The sequence below is a fragment of the Triticum urartu genome, chromosome 4A (assembly GCF_056163025.1).
Source record: "Triticum urartu cultivar PI428250 chromosome 4A, HENAU_Tu73, whole genome shotgun sequence".
In the NCBI taxonomy this organism is placed as follows: Eukaryota; Viridiplantae; Streptophyta; class Magnoliopsida; order Poales; family Poaceae; genus Triticum; species Triticum urartu.
This window is the reverse complement of record NC_141876.1, coordinates 99315396-99330578: the sequence shown is the minus strand read 5'-3', so window position 1 is coordinate 99330578 and position 15183 is coordinate 99315396. Positions and strand designations below refer to the sequence as shown.

The following is a 15183-nucleotide window of genomic DNA, read 5'->3' as shown; positions in this document are numbered from 1 at the left end:
GCCTCCCATGATGAGAGGAACGTTGGTGATGACGAAGGCTTCAATTTCTCCCTCTGGGAGGGAGGTTTCTCCGGCAGAATCGCTCTGCTGGAGAGCAAAAGTGCTCGTGTCATGGTTCAGCCTCGAGAAGGCGTCGAAAAGTCCAGAAAGTGTTCTCTTGATTTGTTTTCTAGGGCAAATGGGAATATATGACCAAAGGACGTCGGGAGAGCAGCTCTATGGACCCCACAAGCATGGATGTCACGGCTTGTGGGTGGCTGCGCACCCTGAGCTTGTGGCCCCCTGTTGCACTTCTTCGTTGCTTCTTTCTTTCAGTATTTTTAATATATCCAAAAAGAAATCTCCGTGAAATTTCACTTAATTTTGAGCTTCGGAGAATTGTTATCTCAGTATAGCTTTTCAGGTCAGAATTTCAGCTGCCGGTAATCTTCCTCCTTTGATGTATGTTGCATTTTAAGAGAGAAAAGTCATTCGAATTTCTTCATATTATGAAATATAGCATCAAAATAAGATAAAAACTGCAGGAAATTATGATGCAAAATGGACGTATCTGTTACAACCGCGAGCCTACGACTCGCCGCGGCGCTGACAATTTTTGTATGAGCTCAAGAGGAAGCTGCAACCGGATGCTACAACCAAGGTAGTGTGTTGCTGGAACCGAAGACGTGGAAAGCTGGAATGATGAGGCTGTGAGTTGTGGTGTCGTCATCGACAAGTATGCTAGCCCCATGCGGGAGTTGCAACCGTCCTCTGCCGACGCTGCAACCAGTGCAGTGTGGCCCTGGGCCCGGCGATGTGAAAAGTTGCAACAACGGGAGTAGGTAGTTGATGTGGGCCACTGATGTTGCGTATCGTTGGACGAAAATGTTGGGACCGTTGAGAGAATTTGTTTAACCGTCAGGCTGAGTTGTTGGGATGGCAGGGCCAGATGTTGTGACCACGGGACAAAGATGTTGGGACCACCAAGAGAAATTGGTGCGACCATCAGGTCGGGATGTTGAAACCGTAGGGCCGAGCTGTTGCGACCGTGGGCATAGGTTATGTCGGTCAACTAGTGGCAGCTAGGCGTCACAAGTGGTGACGATTCTAGTACCGGCGGCCTTGATTGCTGGAACCGGCGAAGGTGGAGCTGCAACCGGCAAACCCCAAAAAACTACAAATAGCGGCCGCGAGATGATGCAATCCGGGAACTACGCTGATCACTGATGCAAACACATGTGGCCTCTGCTACGAGCGACGAGTAGGCCGGCGATGGAGCAGTGAAAGCGAGCGTGCGGAGCCTACAGGGCTAACATCATGGCGTGAGGCAGGGGCGTGCATAAGATGAAAGACAGGGGGAAGAGAGGAATTTATTTTCTTTCTTTCTTGCACGGGGAAGAAGACGACCCTCGCGCTGATCGTACGGCATACAACAAACGAATCGTGCGGCTGGCAGGGTCACTGATCTCGATTTGGGCCGGCTATCGCCACCCAGGGATCATTTATACTACTCAGAACACCGAAGGTAACGTGCGTTCCCGTTGCAGTGGAAATTCGCGGCGACGCACAGGCTTGCGCAATGAGGCTGCTCACAAGGTGTTCGACGAAATGCCGCGCTAAGCTTAAGCCCGTGCTACGCACGGATGCCGTACTCCGCGCGCTCTCGATGGGCGGGGCTAGCATGGGCGGGGCTAGCATGGGCGTCGGTACCAGAGGGATCCACTTCGTGCCCGGTCCGGCCTCCGAGGAGGAGCAAGAGCGCGTCCCGCCGTCCCGGGGCTGGTACCCGGCCGCCTACGCCAGGCTCCTCCGTCTCGCGGGGTCGCTCCAAGGCGTCGACCTCGTAGATGGCGACCTGCGGGACGCCGCGACGGGATCCCTTGTCACCGATGTGCACGCCCTCGCCCGGGTGGAGCACTTCGACGCCCTCGCGGGTGAGTTCGGCGCGACCCGGCGCGGGCCGCCGCTCAAGACGACGGCGCTGAGCTCGCTCACGAAGGTGTGCGACGTTCTCGGCGTGTCGGCGCAGCGGAGGAAGAACGTGCGGCTGACGGTCTGCCCGCAGGTGACGCAGCACCACGTCTGGCGCGGCGCGCTGGAGGAGGTGCTCAGGGACCTTCGAGCAGACATGGGCGCGCTGGGACCCCCGTCTCCGGCGATTCGGATGGCGGAACAGATCGCATCGGCCTGCGCCAGCTTCCTGTCGGAGACCGCGGACGCGGCGACGTCCTCCTCGCCGTCCTGGATGCGCCCAACGCCGTACAGGAGGCCGTCCCCTGCGCCGCCACCGGCAAAGGCATGGCAAGAAGTACTGGACATGTTCACGGACCTGGGGAAGAGCCTGGCAACCGACGAGCGGCTAGCCCGGCACGCGCAGAAGGTGGAGGCCATGAAGGAGGGGCTGTACCAGATACGCGACATCATTGTCGAGAGGGACATCGCCTTCAAGGAGGCGCGCCACCAGGACTGCCTGGTGCAGAGGAATCTGTCCAAGAACCTGGGGCACTCGTCCCGGGGCCTCTACACGCTGCTGCTCTTCTACCTCTACGGCACTGTCCGGGACATCGAGGTGCATATCGGCAAGTGCCTGACCGGCAAGGAAGGCAAGAATGTCACCATACACGCCGTGAAATTCCTCGTCGACGGCGATGAACTCGCGGTCCAGAGCGGCATCAAGCAGCTGAGCCGCGCGCTCCGTGTCTTCAGCTTTGTCTGGGAAGCAGCAAATACTGACACTGGGACTGTCAACGATATCGTCGTCAAGAAAGGTGAGGGTGCCAAGGGAGTATTGAAGCTGCAAGGGCATCTGTGGGGCCTTGGTGTTGAGGAGAAGACGGTGACATACAGAGGGGATGTTTTCAAAGTGCATCAGATAAAGCTGCCCTGATTTTCTCCAAATTCGCAACACCTTATCTGTAAATCACCGAGCTTCTGAAGATTAGTAGAAACCTGTATTCATTCAAAATTGATCATACACAACAGATACAGGTACAGCCTGAAATGCCATTCTCTCTTTTTCTGAACAAAAATGCTATTGTTTTTCACTACATCTCAATTTCTGAATTTGTACAAAGGACGAGGCAACTGTATCCTGAGGGGAGATACATACAGAAAGGGCTAAACAGAAAGCAAAAAAGACACCTTTGTCCTCCTAAGTTCTACAGTAACACCTTAACTTATGGAGTATATATTCTTCCAGTATGCAAAACATGTATGATTGGAATTTCTACAATCTTCTTGGAGAATCAAATGTTTGCGTTTTCTGGCGAGGGGTTTCGAGCCACGGGTCTGTGAGATAGTTGCTTGGCCGCGTAGGGTACAGCACATTGTTGATAGGGCTGTAGTTGGCTGCTCCAGCCGAATATGCTGGATGCGGAGGTGATGGCAAACAACTCCGGTTCGACTGCCTGTACTGCCGCAACGGGCTAGTGCATGGCGAGACGGGCAGGGACATGTTCATACGCACATTGGATGCGCTGCTGGACAAATCAGATTACCAGATTCTGTTAGACAATGGAAGAAACGTAATTTACCATATTTTTAGCAAAAATTAGTGAACGCGAACATACATGGCAGAGGCTCTGCGAGTTGATATTGAAGGAATAGAAGATGCTGGCACCACTAAGTTTCTCATCCTGAGATTAGTATCTCGTAGAGGTGATAAGCTTCTGTAGGATGACAGCTCGATGCTTGTCTTTACCTGAAATTTAATCATAGTGGTTAGAAATTAAAGGACACCACACTCAATATTGAGGCTAACTAATATGAGAGATGATGTCATCCAGCCATAACTGGTTATCATACATAGCACAAGCACAGACGGATTTCATAATATAGACCACTATTTGACAGTGCATAGTCATAGACTGTAGACGTACCGTGGCTTTGCTGCCATCAGTGGAAGTTGAGAACATATCCCTAGTAATGCCAGAGCCAGACCTAGAGGACCTGACTGAAGCTTGGTCTTTCACCCAAGGATGTTCTATTAATTGAGCAGCAGTTGGGCGCGCAGCAGGATCGCGCTGCAAGCAGAGTTTCAAAAAGCTTTTCGCTTCAGAAGAAAGATGATCTGGGATATCAGGTATGTCTTTGCTGTTTCCAATTTTGAATATTGCAGCCACCTGTGAAATCGATTACAAAGCTTAGCAGACAATCATCAGAAGAACAACCACCATAGCTATATAAAATTGTCATAGCACTCACCCCTTCGTACTGACTCCATGGAGGCCTTGCAGTTGCCATCTCAAGAATGGTGCAACCAAGGCTCCAAATGTCCACTGAAAGGCTATATCCATTGGTATTCATGATAACCTGGGGAATAAATAGATATCAGTTGGTGTTCAACTAACAAGGGAAAATACATGGGAAAATTGCAGTAGCCTTACCTCTGGAGCCATCCAGTAAGGGCTTCCTTTGAAAGATTTGATGGATGTGTATGCTGATATCTGTATAAATAAAATCCACATTTAACCAACTGATGTTTGTGTAAATAAAATAAATGTCAGATCATTGACACAGTATTAGTACTTACATGCTTGGCCATACCGAAATCTGCAAGTTTGATGTCACCATTAGGATCTACAAGTATATTTGCTCCTTTGATATCCCTGTGAGAAAGGTAAGTTTTCATCAATAAGTAAGAAAGCCGTGATATTTTTCAAAAATAAATGGCCATCCTACTCTATTTACTTTGATGACTGCTCAGTACCTGTGCACTGTATTCCGCCCATGCAAGTATGCAAGGCCAGAAAGGATCTGTGCGGTGTATTTCCGGAGGATGGCCTCCCCAAATGGACCATATTCTTGAAGCAACTTATGTATAGAGCCCCCAGAAACAAACTCAAGATAGACTGAGAGTGTTTCACTAGACTGCATTGCAATATGAAACTTATTCAGGCAAAAGGGTAAATCTGCAAATAAAACGGGACACTTCATTGTTTGCACTACAGTGGTTTACTGGTTTATGATTGGAAATAAATATATATTCTAACGTATCTAACGAAGTAAACATTGCAGAACCACCTAACTTTCAGATAAAATATTATAGTGACTGTGATTGCTTGGGTAATTTATTTAATTATTTGCAAATAAAATTGATGATAATGTTACATGTTCGAGAATAAAACGTGGAAGATCGTCATATGTTTTGTATTTACCAGTTCACTGCCATAGTACTGCACAATGTTTGGATGCGAAAGCTGATTCAGGAGCAGCATTTCCTGTCAATAAGGAGCAGTGTCAGTATGAAAGAACTAACATCCGTTACATGAGAATGATGCTGACTAATCCAATATGCCCCAAAGATGATACCTGATTTAGCTGCCTCAGACACTCTTTTGAATTTGAATCATCAGCAATAACCTTAACCTCTTTAATTGCACACATTTGGCCACCTTCACTGCATTACATTTAGAGTGCAGTTAAGTATACTGTACAAAGGAAAGGTTCAATTGCTGAAGAACAGGAGAAAATAGAAGGCTCTAGCATCAAACTGCGAACCTGTTGAATCCGAGGTATACTTGCCCAAATGTACCACTGCCTAACAACTTCCCCTTCTTCCATTGTGAATGGAGGGACCGGGAAGATGTGCACGGCGAGCCTGGCGGAAGAGGAAGTGGGTGTGGTGAGCTTGAGCTCCGTGCATCCTCTTGCCACGCAGTAGGGGATCCTGGGCATTGCCCGAATGCTCTTGAATGCACAGGTGAGGTTGGACAGTTTTTGCCTCTTGAACTAGGGGGAGAGCTGGGCATCCGTGTAGCAAACACAATTTCTGTCGATTTTCGGCCATGACAGTACGTCGTTCGATCACTTGGAAGATCCAAAATGTTGGATTGAAATTCTTTCCTTGGAGAAACTGAGGGTTCACACGATCTGTTATTCTCCGAAGCCAGATTATTTACGACAAAGCGCCCTTCTTCTAGGACAAGACTTTGTTTCCGAGAATCAATGGCCGGTGTTCTATTTGCATCTGATATCCTATTGAATTAAGCATGAAAATCAAGTGAGTTGAAACGCACATCTATGAACCAATCACTTGGTATCAGTACATTTTTTAAAGCATTCTAGAGCTATCGTATCTTAACACATAATTGGGATTGAAGGAATGTCGTTTAGTAATATTTTTTATTCGAAAGAAGAAAAGGTCAACAAGCATTGTCGCCTATGCATGCTTGTAGCACACGGCGATAAGTTGGGCCACAGAGTTCGAGATTAATTTGCACAATAACAAATTCCAGATGAGATTTGCAAATCGGCTGATGGAACTGCCTTGAAAAATTAATCGAACAGCAGTTATAACAGCAACGAAAAAACACCGTGAAGACATCACTAATCCAGTACCAAACGCAAACGGAGATCCAAACGATAAGGATTCAGTGTTGCAACCAAGAAAACAAGTTGTCATCTCGTTGACAGCAAAACCAAACCCATGGAACAAAGCCCAGGGAATAGCCTGAATTTTGTAAAAAGATGGTATGAATCAAGGATTCATGGAGATCCATTTTTTTCTTCAGGCTACCAGGGCAGCAGAATCCGGTTCCAACTGGATTCATCGGCCAACTAATCAAAGAATTAATCAGAGCATGGACACATAACTTTCGGGAGGAAAACCAGAGAAACATCAAAGCTGCAGCTCCGAGCAAAGCAGCCACAAAAACCCAATCTGAAACCTAAACAGATGTCAAGAACAGCTCAACACCACCTCCAATTGCCCACTGACCGACTGACGGCATATATATTCAACAAAAAGAATAAGAATAATAATTCAGCAGAACAGCAACTAGTAGGACACGCCTAGCGCCCCAAACCGAAAACTTTACACCGAATTCAACACGAGAGCACGAGCAAAAGCTCTCGAACTTTTAGCCTGTGTTTGAAGCAACCAACCAACCACCCAAACTCAGCAGATTATTAACTACCGGACCAACTAGTATGTACTCTGGTGGTGATCAGTATGGCGCCGCCTCTCACCTGTAAATTCCGAGATCCAGCGGCTCGTCGGACGCCGCGGAGGACCCGAGCGACGAGCTGCCCCCGCTTGAAGCGGACGCCGACGCGGACGCGGGGGCGGAGGCCGACGGCATGGACGCCGGCCGCGGCAGCGGGTGCCCGACGGCCGGCGCCGGCTGCTGCAGCTGCTTCCCACGGCCTTCCCTGCCAATAAGCGCCTCGTCGAAGCTGGTCGCCTTCTTGTTCTTCCTGTCCTTCTCCCCGTCCCTCACGGCCGGAATTGTGCCGGCGTCCCCCGCCGGCGCCGGCGCCTTGCTCTTGCTCCTGCCCTTGCCCTTCCACCACGCCGGCATCCTGCCTCCCGCACGGCGCCGCAGGCCGTGCAGCGCTCGTCCGGCCTCGAGAGCTAGTCCACAGAGAGAAGAGGTGTGGGGGAGAGAGAGAGAGGGGTGAAATGGCTATCGTCGTCGAGGGAGCAGGAGGGTGGGAGACAGAGAGGCGTACACGCGCGAGAGGAGAGGAGAGGGGGACGAGGAGCGAGAGGGGGCGGGGACTCTTGTAACGACCGGGGTCCCCTCCGCGGGCCCCACGCGCGGCGCCTCCCGCATGGCCCCACCTGCGCAGCCCCCGTTGGTTGTCTCGAGCTCACCCTGTGCGTGCGCGTAGCGATATCTGTCTCCTGCCTGGAAGCTGCACACGTAGGCGGGTAGCGATGGGGTCGCCATCTTTTGTGACCGGTAGGTGGGACCCGCCAGTTGTTGGGGCGGCTGGCGGAGGGGACCATGTTGCGTCGCTGCGTGTGGGGCCCACGAACACGGTGGTGGCGTGGATGTGGCGTGACGTGGCCGGTGGGGCCGAGAGGGACGCGCTGCTAGAAGCACCCAGAGCGGAGTGGTTGCCGGCTGCAGGAAGAGTCCTTGTTTTCCTTGATCACTCACTGGCTGCCGGCGGAGAGATTAGTGAGCACTGATGCTATTGAGTCCAAAAGAAGAGCACTTGTGATGTACTCCATTAGTGCTGACACGAGAGGGTGCCCCAGACTGGGTCACTCACCATGCCTCTTTTTTTTCTCTCTTGCAAACATGTGCTGCCTTCAAATTTGTTCGAAACCTAAACTCGAAAAGCTGGTTAAAATCGCCTAATACCTAGAATCAAAAAACACATTTCCTGAAACACGGTTCATGTTGTAATCACCTAAAAACTTGTTTGGATTGTCTAACCAAACCATGAATAAGTATAAATAAGTTTTATAAAAGCCTAAAAGGCCAATTCTGGAAAAACAAAACGAGTTTATACGTCCACTGGGGCACGTCTCGACGGCGATGGTGTGGCGGCCTTGACCTTCGAGCAACGAGATAGTAGTCGTCGTGTTTTGGTTTTTGCCGAGCGCCTGTCTTGCCAAATAAGCCGCACTGTTCATGAACGTACATTTTCAGGGCAGTTCATACATCACGTGTAATACTCGTCCGGAAAAGCTTGTCCCAAACTTGTTTCTCAAACAAATGTATTTAGCACTAACTTGATGTTAGATACATTCATTTGAAGAACAAGCTTTTTCGGACGGAGGAAGTATATCTTATTTATACATCTTGTGTAATATCTGTTGTTTATATATTTTCAGGGCAGTTTGTATGGTATATCTCCCGAGACATACTCCAAGATGTGGCATGTTTAGTCAGCATACAATATACAGTTGTATTTCTTTTTTTGCGGGGACAATATACAAGTGTTGACTAGCTCCATGTCAGCAAAACCATTTTGAAAATACCATTTCAACGTCAAATTAGTGGGATCATCGAGTTTTTTTAGAGGGGGGGGGGTTACTAATTTCATGGATTAGGAGATCAGGGTTTGATTTCGATCAACTTTATAAATTCAAGGTCAAAACAGACTTTACTCCCACAAAAATGATAATCAGACATTTTTTATCACACGCTTCTGTTGATGGAAGTCATCTCCCACGGTTACACGATCTGGTTTTCTTCGTGTTGCGACACCACTGCAAAGCCAAATGTGCACTTTCATGTCGACATACTACCTCCATTTCTAAATATAAGGCGTTGGCGCAGTTTGTAGATGGAGTACTTCAACTTGCACAGCGATATTGATATACAATCTCAGAAGAAGAAGAAGAAGAAGAAGAAGAAAAAGATATTAATACGCGGACGCGGTATTAAAAACTGATCTTAGGTGTGACGATGTTGATTATATGTCGAGACGATAGACAAGATGAGTACTACTAGCACGCAGTAGCATTCCACCTATGAGCACGCCATTTTTTTATCTTATTTTCTGTGGGCAAATTATGCTCCTCACACTTCAGCGAAATTGAGTAGATATGCTCCCGCCCCCGCTATGATCACCCGCAAAAAAAGATCAACGTACGATATTTTTATCGTCGATCAAGGCGCGGAATGGGAGGTCCATGCACGTCCGCGCGCGCGCGCAGGCGGGAGTGCAGCGGCCGCCGCCGCGGCTTCGTGGCTGGTTCGGTTCGTCTTGCCTTTTCGCCCGGGCGCCGGCCGAGGTGGCACGTCACCTCGGGCCGGTTGAGTGAGTGAGGAGGGAGCGAGCGTGAGTGGAGGGATGGCGCGCGCCCACCACCGTGCCACGCACCCGTCACCACGGCACCACTTGCGCCGATCTCTCGCTGTCGCCCCTCGCGTGGATCAGCGTCACATGGGAAATATGCACGCCGCCGTCGCCGTCCGCCTAATTCCGCGGCCCCCGCGCGCGCGTGGAGAAACTTCTAGCGCAGGGAGCTGCTATCCGCATTCGGTGTCTCTGAGAGAGGAAAAATGCTACGTGCTGCTCCACATTGTAGTACTGGATGAGATATTTTCGATATCTTTACTCGTTCGCATGAATTTGGCAACGACTAGATCCTTCCCAATCACTCGCATGCACACATATTAGGAGCTCATGAGATTTCCCTAATCATACCAATGATCTCTTGTTAATTAAAGCATCTCCAACCGTTGGCCCCCAGGAGGCGCTAAAAATCGTCCCCTCAGAGCGCACCAGCGCAAACCGCGTGCTGGGGGCGTGATGCCCTCAGTTGCGGCGCCCATGTTTTTTTGAAAATTTTATTTTCGGCACAAACACGACGCAAATTCAATCAAATTTCGGCAAGTTCGTACATATTTAAAATATTTTACAAAAAAGAAAAAAAACGCTACTAGGCTGCTCCTCGCCGTCTCCCTCGCCGCTCCTCGCCGCCCGCCGCGCTTGCAGTTCTATATGCCGAGGAGGCGGTAGAACCGCGTGTAGTCGCCGCCGCCGCCGCCGTCGTCGCCGCCTCCTCCGCGGCCGCCGTCCCTGCTGCAACCCTCCCCCGGTTGGCGCGGCGGGTTGGATGGTCCGGGGGCGTCCTCGTCGTCGTCGTTGTCGAGGATCACGACGCCGCGCTCGTCCTCGCACTCACGTTTGCGGGCGGCTATCTCCTCCAGGGCCCGGCACTGCCGGACCATCTTGTCGAGGAGGTAGTCATCCCGCGCCCACCGTAGGGCGTCCTCGTCGGAGAAGCCGCGCCGGGCTATCTCCTCGTACTACGTGGGAAGGCCGGGCTCGGCTTCGGCCTGGCAAGGACAAGGCGGCCAGAGGCGGGGGCGGAGTCGTCGATGCGGACGCCGAAGCTGCGGGTGCGCGCGCTGACAGGCGTGTCCTAGGGCTCCGGCTTGACGGGGCGGAGGCAGGGAGAGTCGGACGAGTGGCCGGACGAGGAGGAGGACGCCCCCAGGTCCATGCGCCTCGGCGTCCATGAGCTCCCACGCCGGCGAGAGATAGACGGGGGAGCGGGGTACTCCAGCCTCGGCGTGTTGCCGCCCTCGATGTACTCGAGGACGGCCTCCAGCGTGCGGCCGGACATGCCCCACCATCGGCGCCGGCCTTCGGAGTTGAGCCTTCCGGAGGGCACAACGCCTTTGGTGGCCTCTAGCTGCTCGGCGTGGCGGCGGCGGAAGTAGGGCTCCCAGAGCGGACTGTCAGGGACATACCGCGGACCTTTCCTCGCCGCCCGCGGTAGAGAGGCGCGGATACGCGCGATCTCCGCACGCCACGCCGTCCTGGTGGGCGGTGGTGGCACCGGGACCCCGCCGGCGCTGATCCTCCACGCCCCCGGCACCCGCATGTCCGGCGGGACCAGGTACTCGGCCTCGAAGAGGAGCCGAGCTTCGTCCTTGTGAAGGTGGCTGCGGCCGAAGCCATTTGCCGCCTAGGAAGCGCTCGGCCATGCTTTGAACTGGAGACGGCGAGAGGAGATGGAAGAAAGGGGGCGAAATGGCACTGCGGCGGTGGAGATTCTGTGCGTGTCACTGGCGCGCTGGGGTTCGGCTTATATAGGCGGAGGCGCCGCTCGTACGTGTGGCGGGCGAGGGGACGCGCGTCGTCCGGTACTGTGCCGCCCGTGAGGCATCAATGGAGGAGGCTGACCGGCACGGCAGCGTGCGGCAACTTTGGCATTGATTCGTCGCGGGAAACGAGACGATGAAGACGACGAAGCGGTGAGAAGAGAGACGAGTCGCTGGCAAGGAGGGCCAGCGGCTGTTTTACGCCAAAAACGATTCGCCCGTCACCCCCAGTGCCCCTGAAAGTGCGTTATATTGACTAGAGGGGGTGAATAAGCGATTTTTATGAAAGTCTTCAAAACGTGGGAGTTATGAAGACAAACGATAGAAATAAACCTAATACCCTGCAGCGGAAGGTAGACTACACTAGGCAAGCCATAGTCAAGTATTCAATAGAGTGAAAGCACAATGACTAATAGTAGCAATGTAGTAAGGATCGGGTAGGAAGATATTGTGAAGCCAGACAGAACACGCAGTCACTCAGTGAAGACAAAAGATAGTGCAAACATACAATAACTTCACAAGGAGTAACAGTAAGTAAAGGGAAGGGAAGATGAAACCAGTGATTCATTGAAGACAATGATTTGTTGGACCAGTTCCAGTTGCTGTGACAACTGTACGTCTGGTTAGGGCGACTAGGTATTTAAACCTTAGGACACACAGTCCCGGACACCCAGTCCTGAACACGCAGCTCAGGACACCCAGTCTTCACCGTATTCCCCTTGAGCTAAGGTCACACAGACCTCGCCCAATCACTCTGGTAAGTCTTCAAGGTAGACTCCCAAACCTTCACAGACTTCGTTCACCGGTAATCCATAATGTCTCTTGGATGCTCAGAACGCGACACCTAACCACTGGAGGATGCATAGTCCTCGAGTGTAATAAGTCTTCAGATCACACAGACAAGAAGACTTAAGTGATGCCTGATTCTTTTTGGCTCTGGGTGGTTAGGGCTTTATCCTCGCAAGGAATTCTCTCTCAAAGGCTTCGAGGTGGGTTGCTCTCAAACGACAAAAACCGTACTCTCAATCTGAGCAGCCAACTGTTTATGGTTGTAGGGGGTGGGCTACTTATAGCCACTTGGCAACCCGACCTGATTTGTCCGAAATGACCCTGGGTCACTAAGGAACTGACACGTGTTCCAACGGTCAGATTTCAAACTCACACGGCAACTTTACTTGGGCTACAAGCAAAGCTGACTTGTCCGACTCTGGACAAGATTTGCTCTCATAGTCTTTACTCGAAGACATAGGTTATGGTTAGGCATCACTTCAGTCATTCTGACTGGTTCTCTTGGACCCCACTTAACAGTACAGTGGTTCCTATGACTCAACACAAAAGAAGAGAACTACGAAAGATCTAAGTCTTCGAGCTCCATAGGCTTCATGTGGTGTCTTCTCTTGTCATAGTCTTCAATGTGAATATCTTCATATACCACCTTTGACTTCAATGTCTTCATACATTTTTAGGGGTCATCTCTGGTAGGAAAACCGAATCAATGAGGGACTTCTACCTGTGTTATCCTGCAATTCTCACAAACACATTAGTCCCTCCACTAGGTTTGTCGTCAATACTCCAAAACCAACTAGAGGTGGCACTAGATGCACTTACAATCTTCCCCTTTTTGGTGATTGATGACAAACTAGTTGAAGTTTTCAACGGGGTATATAATCTGTGAAATTGTAAAGGATAAGGAATTGTCTTCATAAGTTGCAAGGGCTCCCCCTGAAGATGTGCATATAAGTAATTTGCTTTTGGAATGCAAATGCACATGGCAGGTTGTACTTATGGAGATCCACTTCAACTTATGATGACAATCCACTATGCATGTGAAAGTATATGAAGATAATGACATGCATAATGGAAAATGGACGTCTGCAGAATGATCTAAGTGCGGAATTTATCGTCGCACATGCAGAATTTATCATCGCAAAACAAGGTGACAGATAAGTAGCAGACGACCATCGAGTTTAAGTGTTACAACTCAAAGAACCAAATGTAGCAAAACGAGAGTTGTAAGCATGAAGCAAAATATAAAGCACCCGCCCATATGGACCCGCTTGAGGACTATCAACCTCATATGCTTCTCCCCCTTTTGTCAGTAAGGACCAAAAAGGTTTGAAGACATAGAGCATCTACTCGTTCCCATGAGGAGTAGGTGAAGTAGCAGGGTCGTTGGTGGTGTTTGGCGGTGCTGAAGAGCTTGGCGGTGAAGTAGCATTGTCTTCATCCTCGATAACTCTGGCAGTCACAGTTGCAGCAGAGGAAGAGAACTCAGAGTCTTCAAGGGATGGAGTTCCTAGCAGCACAGCCTTTCGAGGAGGTGTGGAGTCAAACTTGAATCGCTCAGTGAAGCCATCCTCTTGAAGATCATCTTCAGAACACAGCAGCGTTAGCCCTTTCCATGTGCGGCGAGAGGTTTCATGGGCAACAAAAGCATTCTTGGTGGCAAGATTGCGAATGCGATTAACATCCACCAAGAGGCTTTGCATATGACGCTTCAGCCAGTCATGATGCCTATCCTGTTTCTGATGAAGAGCCACAAGAAGCTCTCGGTCGTTGAGAACACGAGTGCGCTTCTTGGGTCGTGGAGCAGTTGTACTGTCGGTGGCTTCAGTGGGAGTAGGATGTGGTGCACGTGTAGTGCCAGCCAAAGGATACACACGAGTGACTGCTTCAACTCCTTCAATGTTCTAAGAGAAACTCTGATGCTCTGCATTCTGAAGACTTAGAGGTTCCTTGGCAGGCCCAGGATAGATGGATTCAATAGAGATATCCACATCAGGCAGAAAAATCCGATGATTGCGAGCAGATGGCTGATATGAGATATCAGAGTGAAGTTTGATTAGCCGCATTACCCATGGGGCGTAGAACTTCAAGCCAAACAGATCAGAGCCTGATGCAGCAAGTTGGCGAATGAAGAAGTCCTGTGCATTGAAGCATTTTCCATGAAGAATATAGAAGATCAAAGTCTTCATTGCACCCTCAAGCTTGGCATGTGGAGAGTGCCCTTTGATGGGCCAGAGAGTTCGCCTGATGATATGATAAATGGTTCTTGGCAGATACTCAAGGTCTTCAACGAAGAACTCCGTGGGATAAGCAGCATCTTGGGGCAATGGCTTCATCATGCTGAGCATCTGACTCATATCAGGTTCAGGCTTCTGCAAGATGCTCTCAATAGCTTCACTATGCAGCTGACAACCATGCTCGTAGAGATTGCCAGGAGTGGGCAAACCAGTGAGCTTAATGATGTCAAAGGCTTTGGCTTCGTGATGGACGTTTCCAGTCATCCACTCCAGGACCCAAGTCTTCGGATCTCTACTATACCCGTGGATGTGAAGTGTGGCATAGAATTGGAGCAGCAACTCTTCATTCCAATGCTCTTGGTCAGTAACGAACGGCAGCATTCCAACTTTCTTGAAGCAATCCAAAACTTCTTCCAGACAGGGCAGACCAGCTATAGCTTCAATGTCAAGGCGCTTGTGTGGGAAGATGCGACCTTGGTTGTAAAGAATGCATGAGTAATAGCTTCGCTGCGGATAGCTCCAGAACCGATCAGATGATATCCTTTCCCTTGAGTAGGGGTTCCTAGAGCTATCGAAGAATGTGTTGTCTGCTCTGAAGCCATTGATATTGAAGGAGCCAGGTGCTGATGCAGGACCTGGGAATCTTGGCAATCTTGGGATTGGCTTCTGTACCTGAGGCCTGTGCTCAACATGATAGTCGAACTAGGGACCGGCAGCAGACTCAGGAACAAAAGTGGCGGGATCAGTGGCTTCGCTGTCTTCTGATGCTTTTGTTGGGGAGGGCTCCACATTAGCTTCATTGGTGGTGGTGGCAGCCGCAAGATTTTCATCCTCCACTTGACGAGCTGGAGGGTCGGTCACAAGCACGTTCTCCTTGAGAACTG

The 15183-nt window shown here is 50.4% G+C and overlaps 2 protein-coding genes across 3 annotated transcripts; one reads left to right on the top strand and one right to left on the bottom strand.

The window, feature by feature from the left end:
• Positions 1-1184: 1184 nt before the first annotated feature.
• LOC125550886 (exosome complex exonuclease) lies at positions 1185-2913 on the top strand. Its single transcript, XM_048713998.2, has one exon. The coding sequence runs from the start codon at positions 1559-1561 to the stop codon at positions 2864-2866; it is 1308 nt and encodes a 435-aa protein (XP_048569955.1). The 5' UTR covers positions 1185-1558; the 3' UTR covers positions 2867-2913.
• A 55-nt stretch (positions 2914-2968) lies between these two features.
• Positions 2969-7466, bottom strand: MAP3KA (mitogen-activated protein kinase kinase kinase 3). Of its 2 annotated transcripts, none has more exons than XM_048713995.2 (11): positions 6949-7466; positions 5479-5955; positions 5290-5377; positions 5136-5198; positions 4688-4848; positions 4511-4586; positions 4365-4424; positions 4183-4290; positions 3858-4100; positions 3549-3679; positions 2969-3458 (listed from the first exon to the last, which is right to left on the bottom strand). In XM_048713995.2, exons 1-11 carry the CDS (start codon positions 7278-7280, stop codon positions 3206-3208), a joined length of 1992 nt encoding a protein of 663 aa, XP_048569952.1. In that variant the 5' UTR covers positions 7281-7466; the 3' UTR covers positions 2969-3205. The 2 variants fall into 2 exon arrangements, with proteins under 2 accessions (XP_048569952.1, XP_048569953.1); XM_048713996.2 differs by having other exon boundaries at positions 2969-3455.
• Between the last annotated feature and the right edge of the window lie 7717 nt (positions 7467-15183).

What these genes read in the sequence shown, in the direction of transcription:
- LOC125550886 (XM_048713998.2), top strand. Translation starts at nt 1,559, where the DNA reads ATGAGGCTGCTCACAAGGTGTTCGACGAAATGCCGCGCTAAGCTTAAG.
- MAP3KA (XM_048713995.2), bottom strand. Translation starts at nt 7,280, where the DNA reads ATGCCGGCGTGGTGGAAGGGCAAGGGCAGGAGCAAGAGCAAGGCGCCG. An exon ending in ATTTCGGTATGGCCAAGCAT is followed by an intron (nt 4,425 to 4,510) that starts GTAAGTACTAAT and finishes TTATTTATACAG; the next exon opens with ATATCAGCATACACATCCAT. An exon ending in ACTCGCAGAGCCTCTGCCAT is followed by an intron (nt 3,459 to 3,548) that starts GTATGTTCGCGT and finishes TGATTTGTCCAG; the next exon opens with CAGCGCATCCAATGTGCGTA.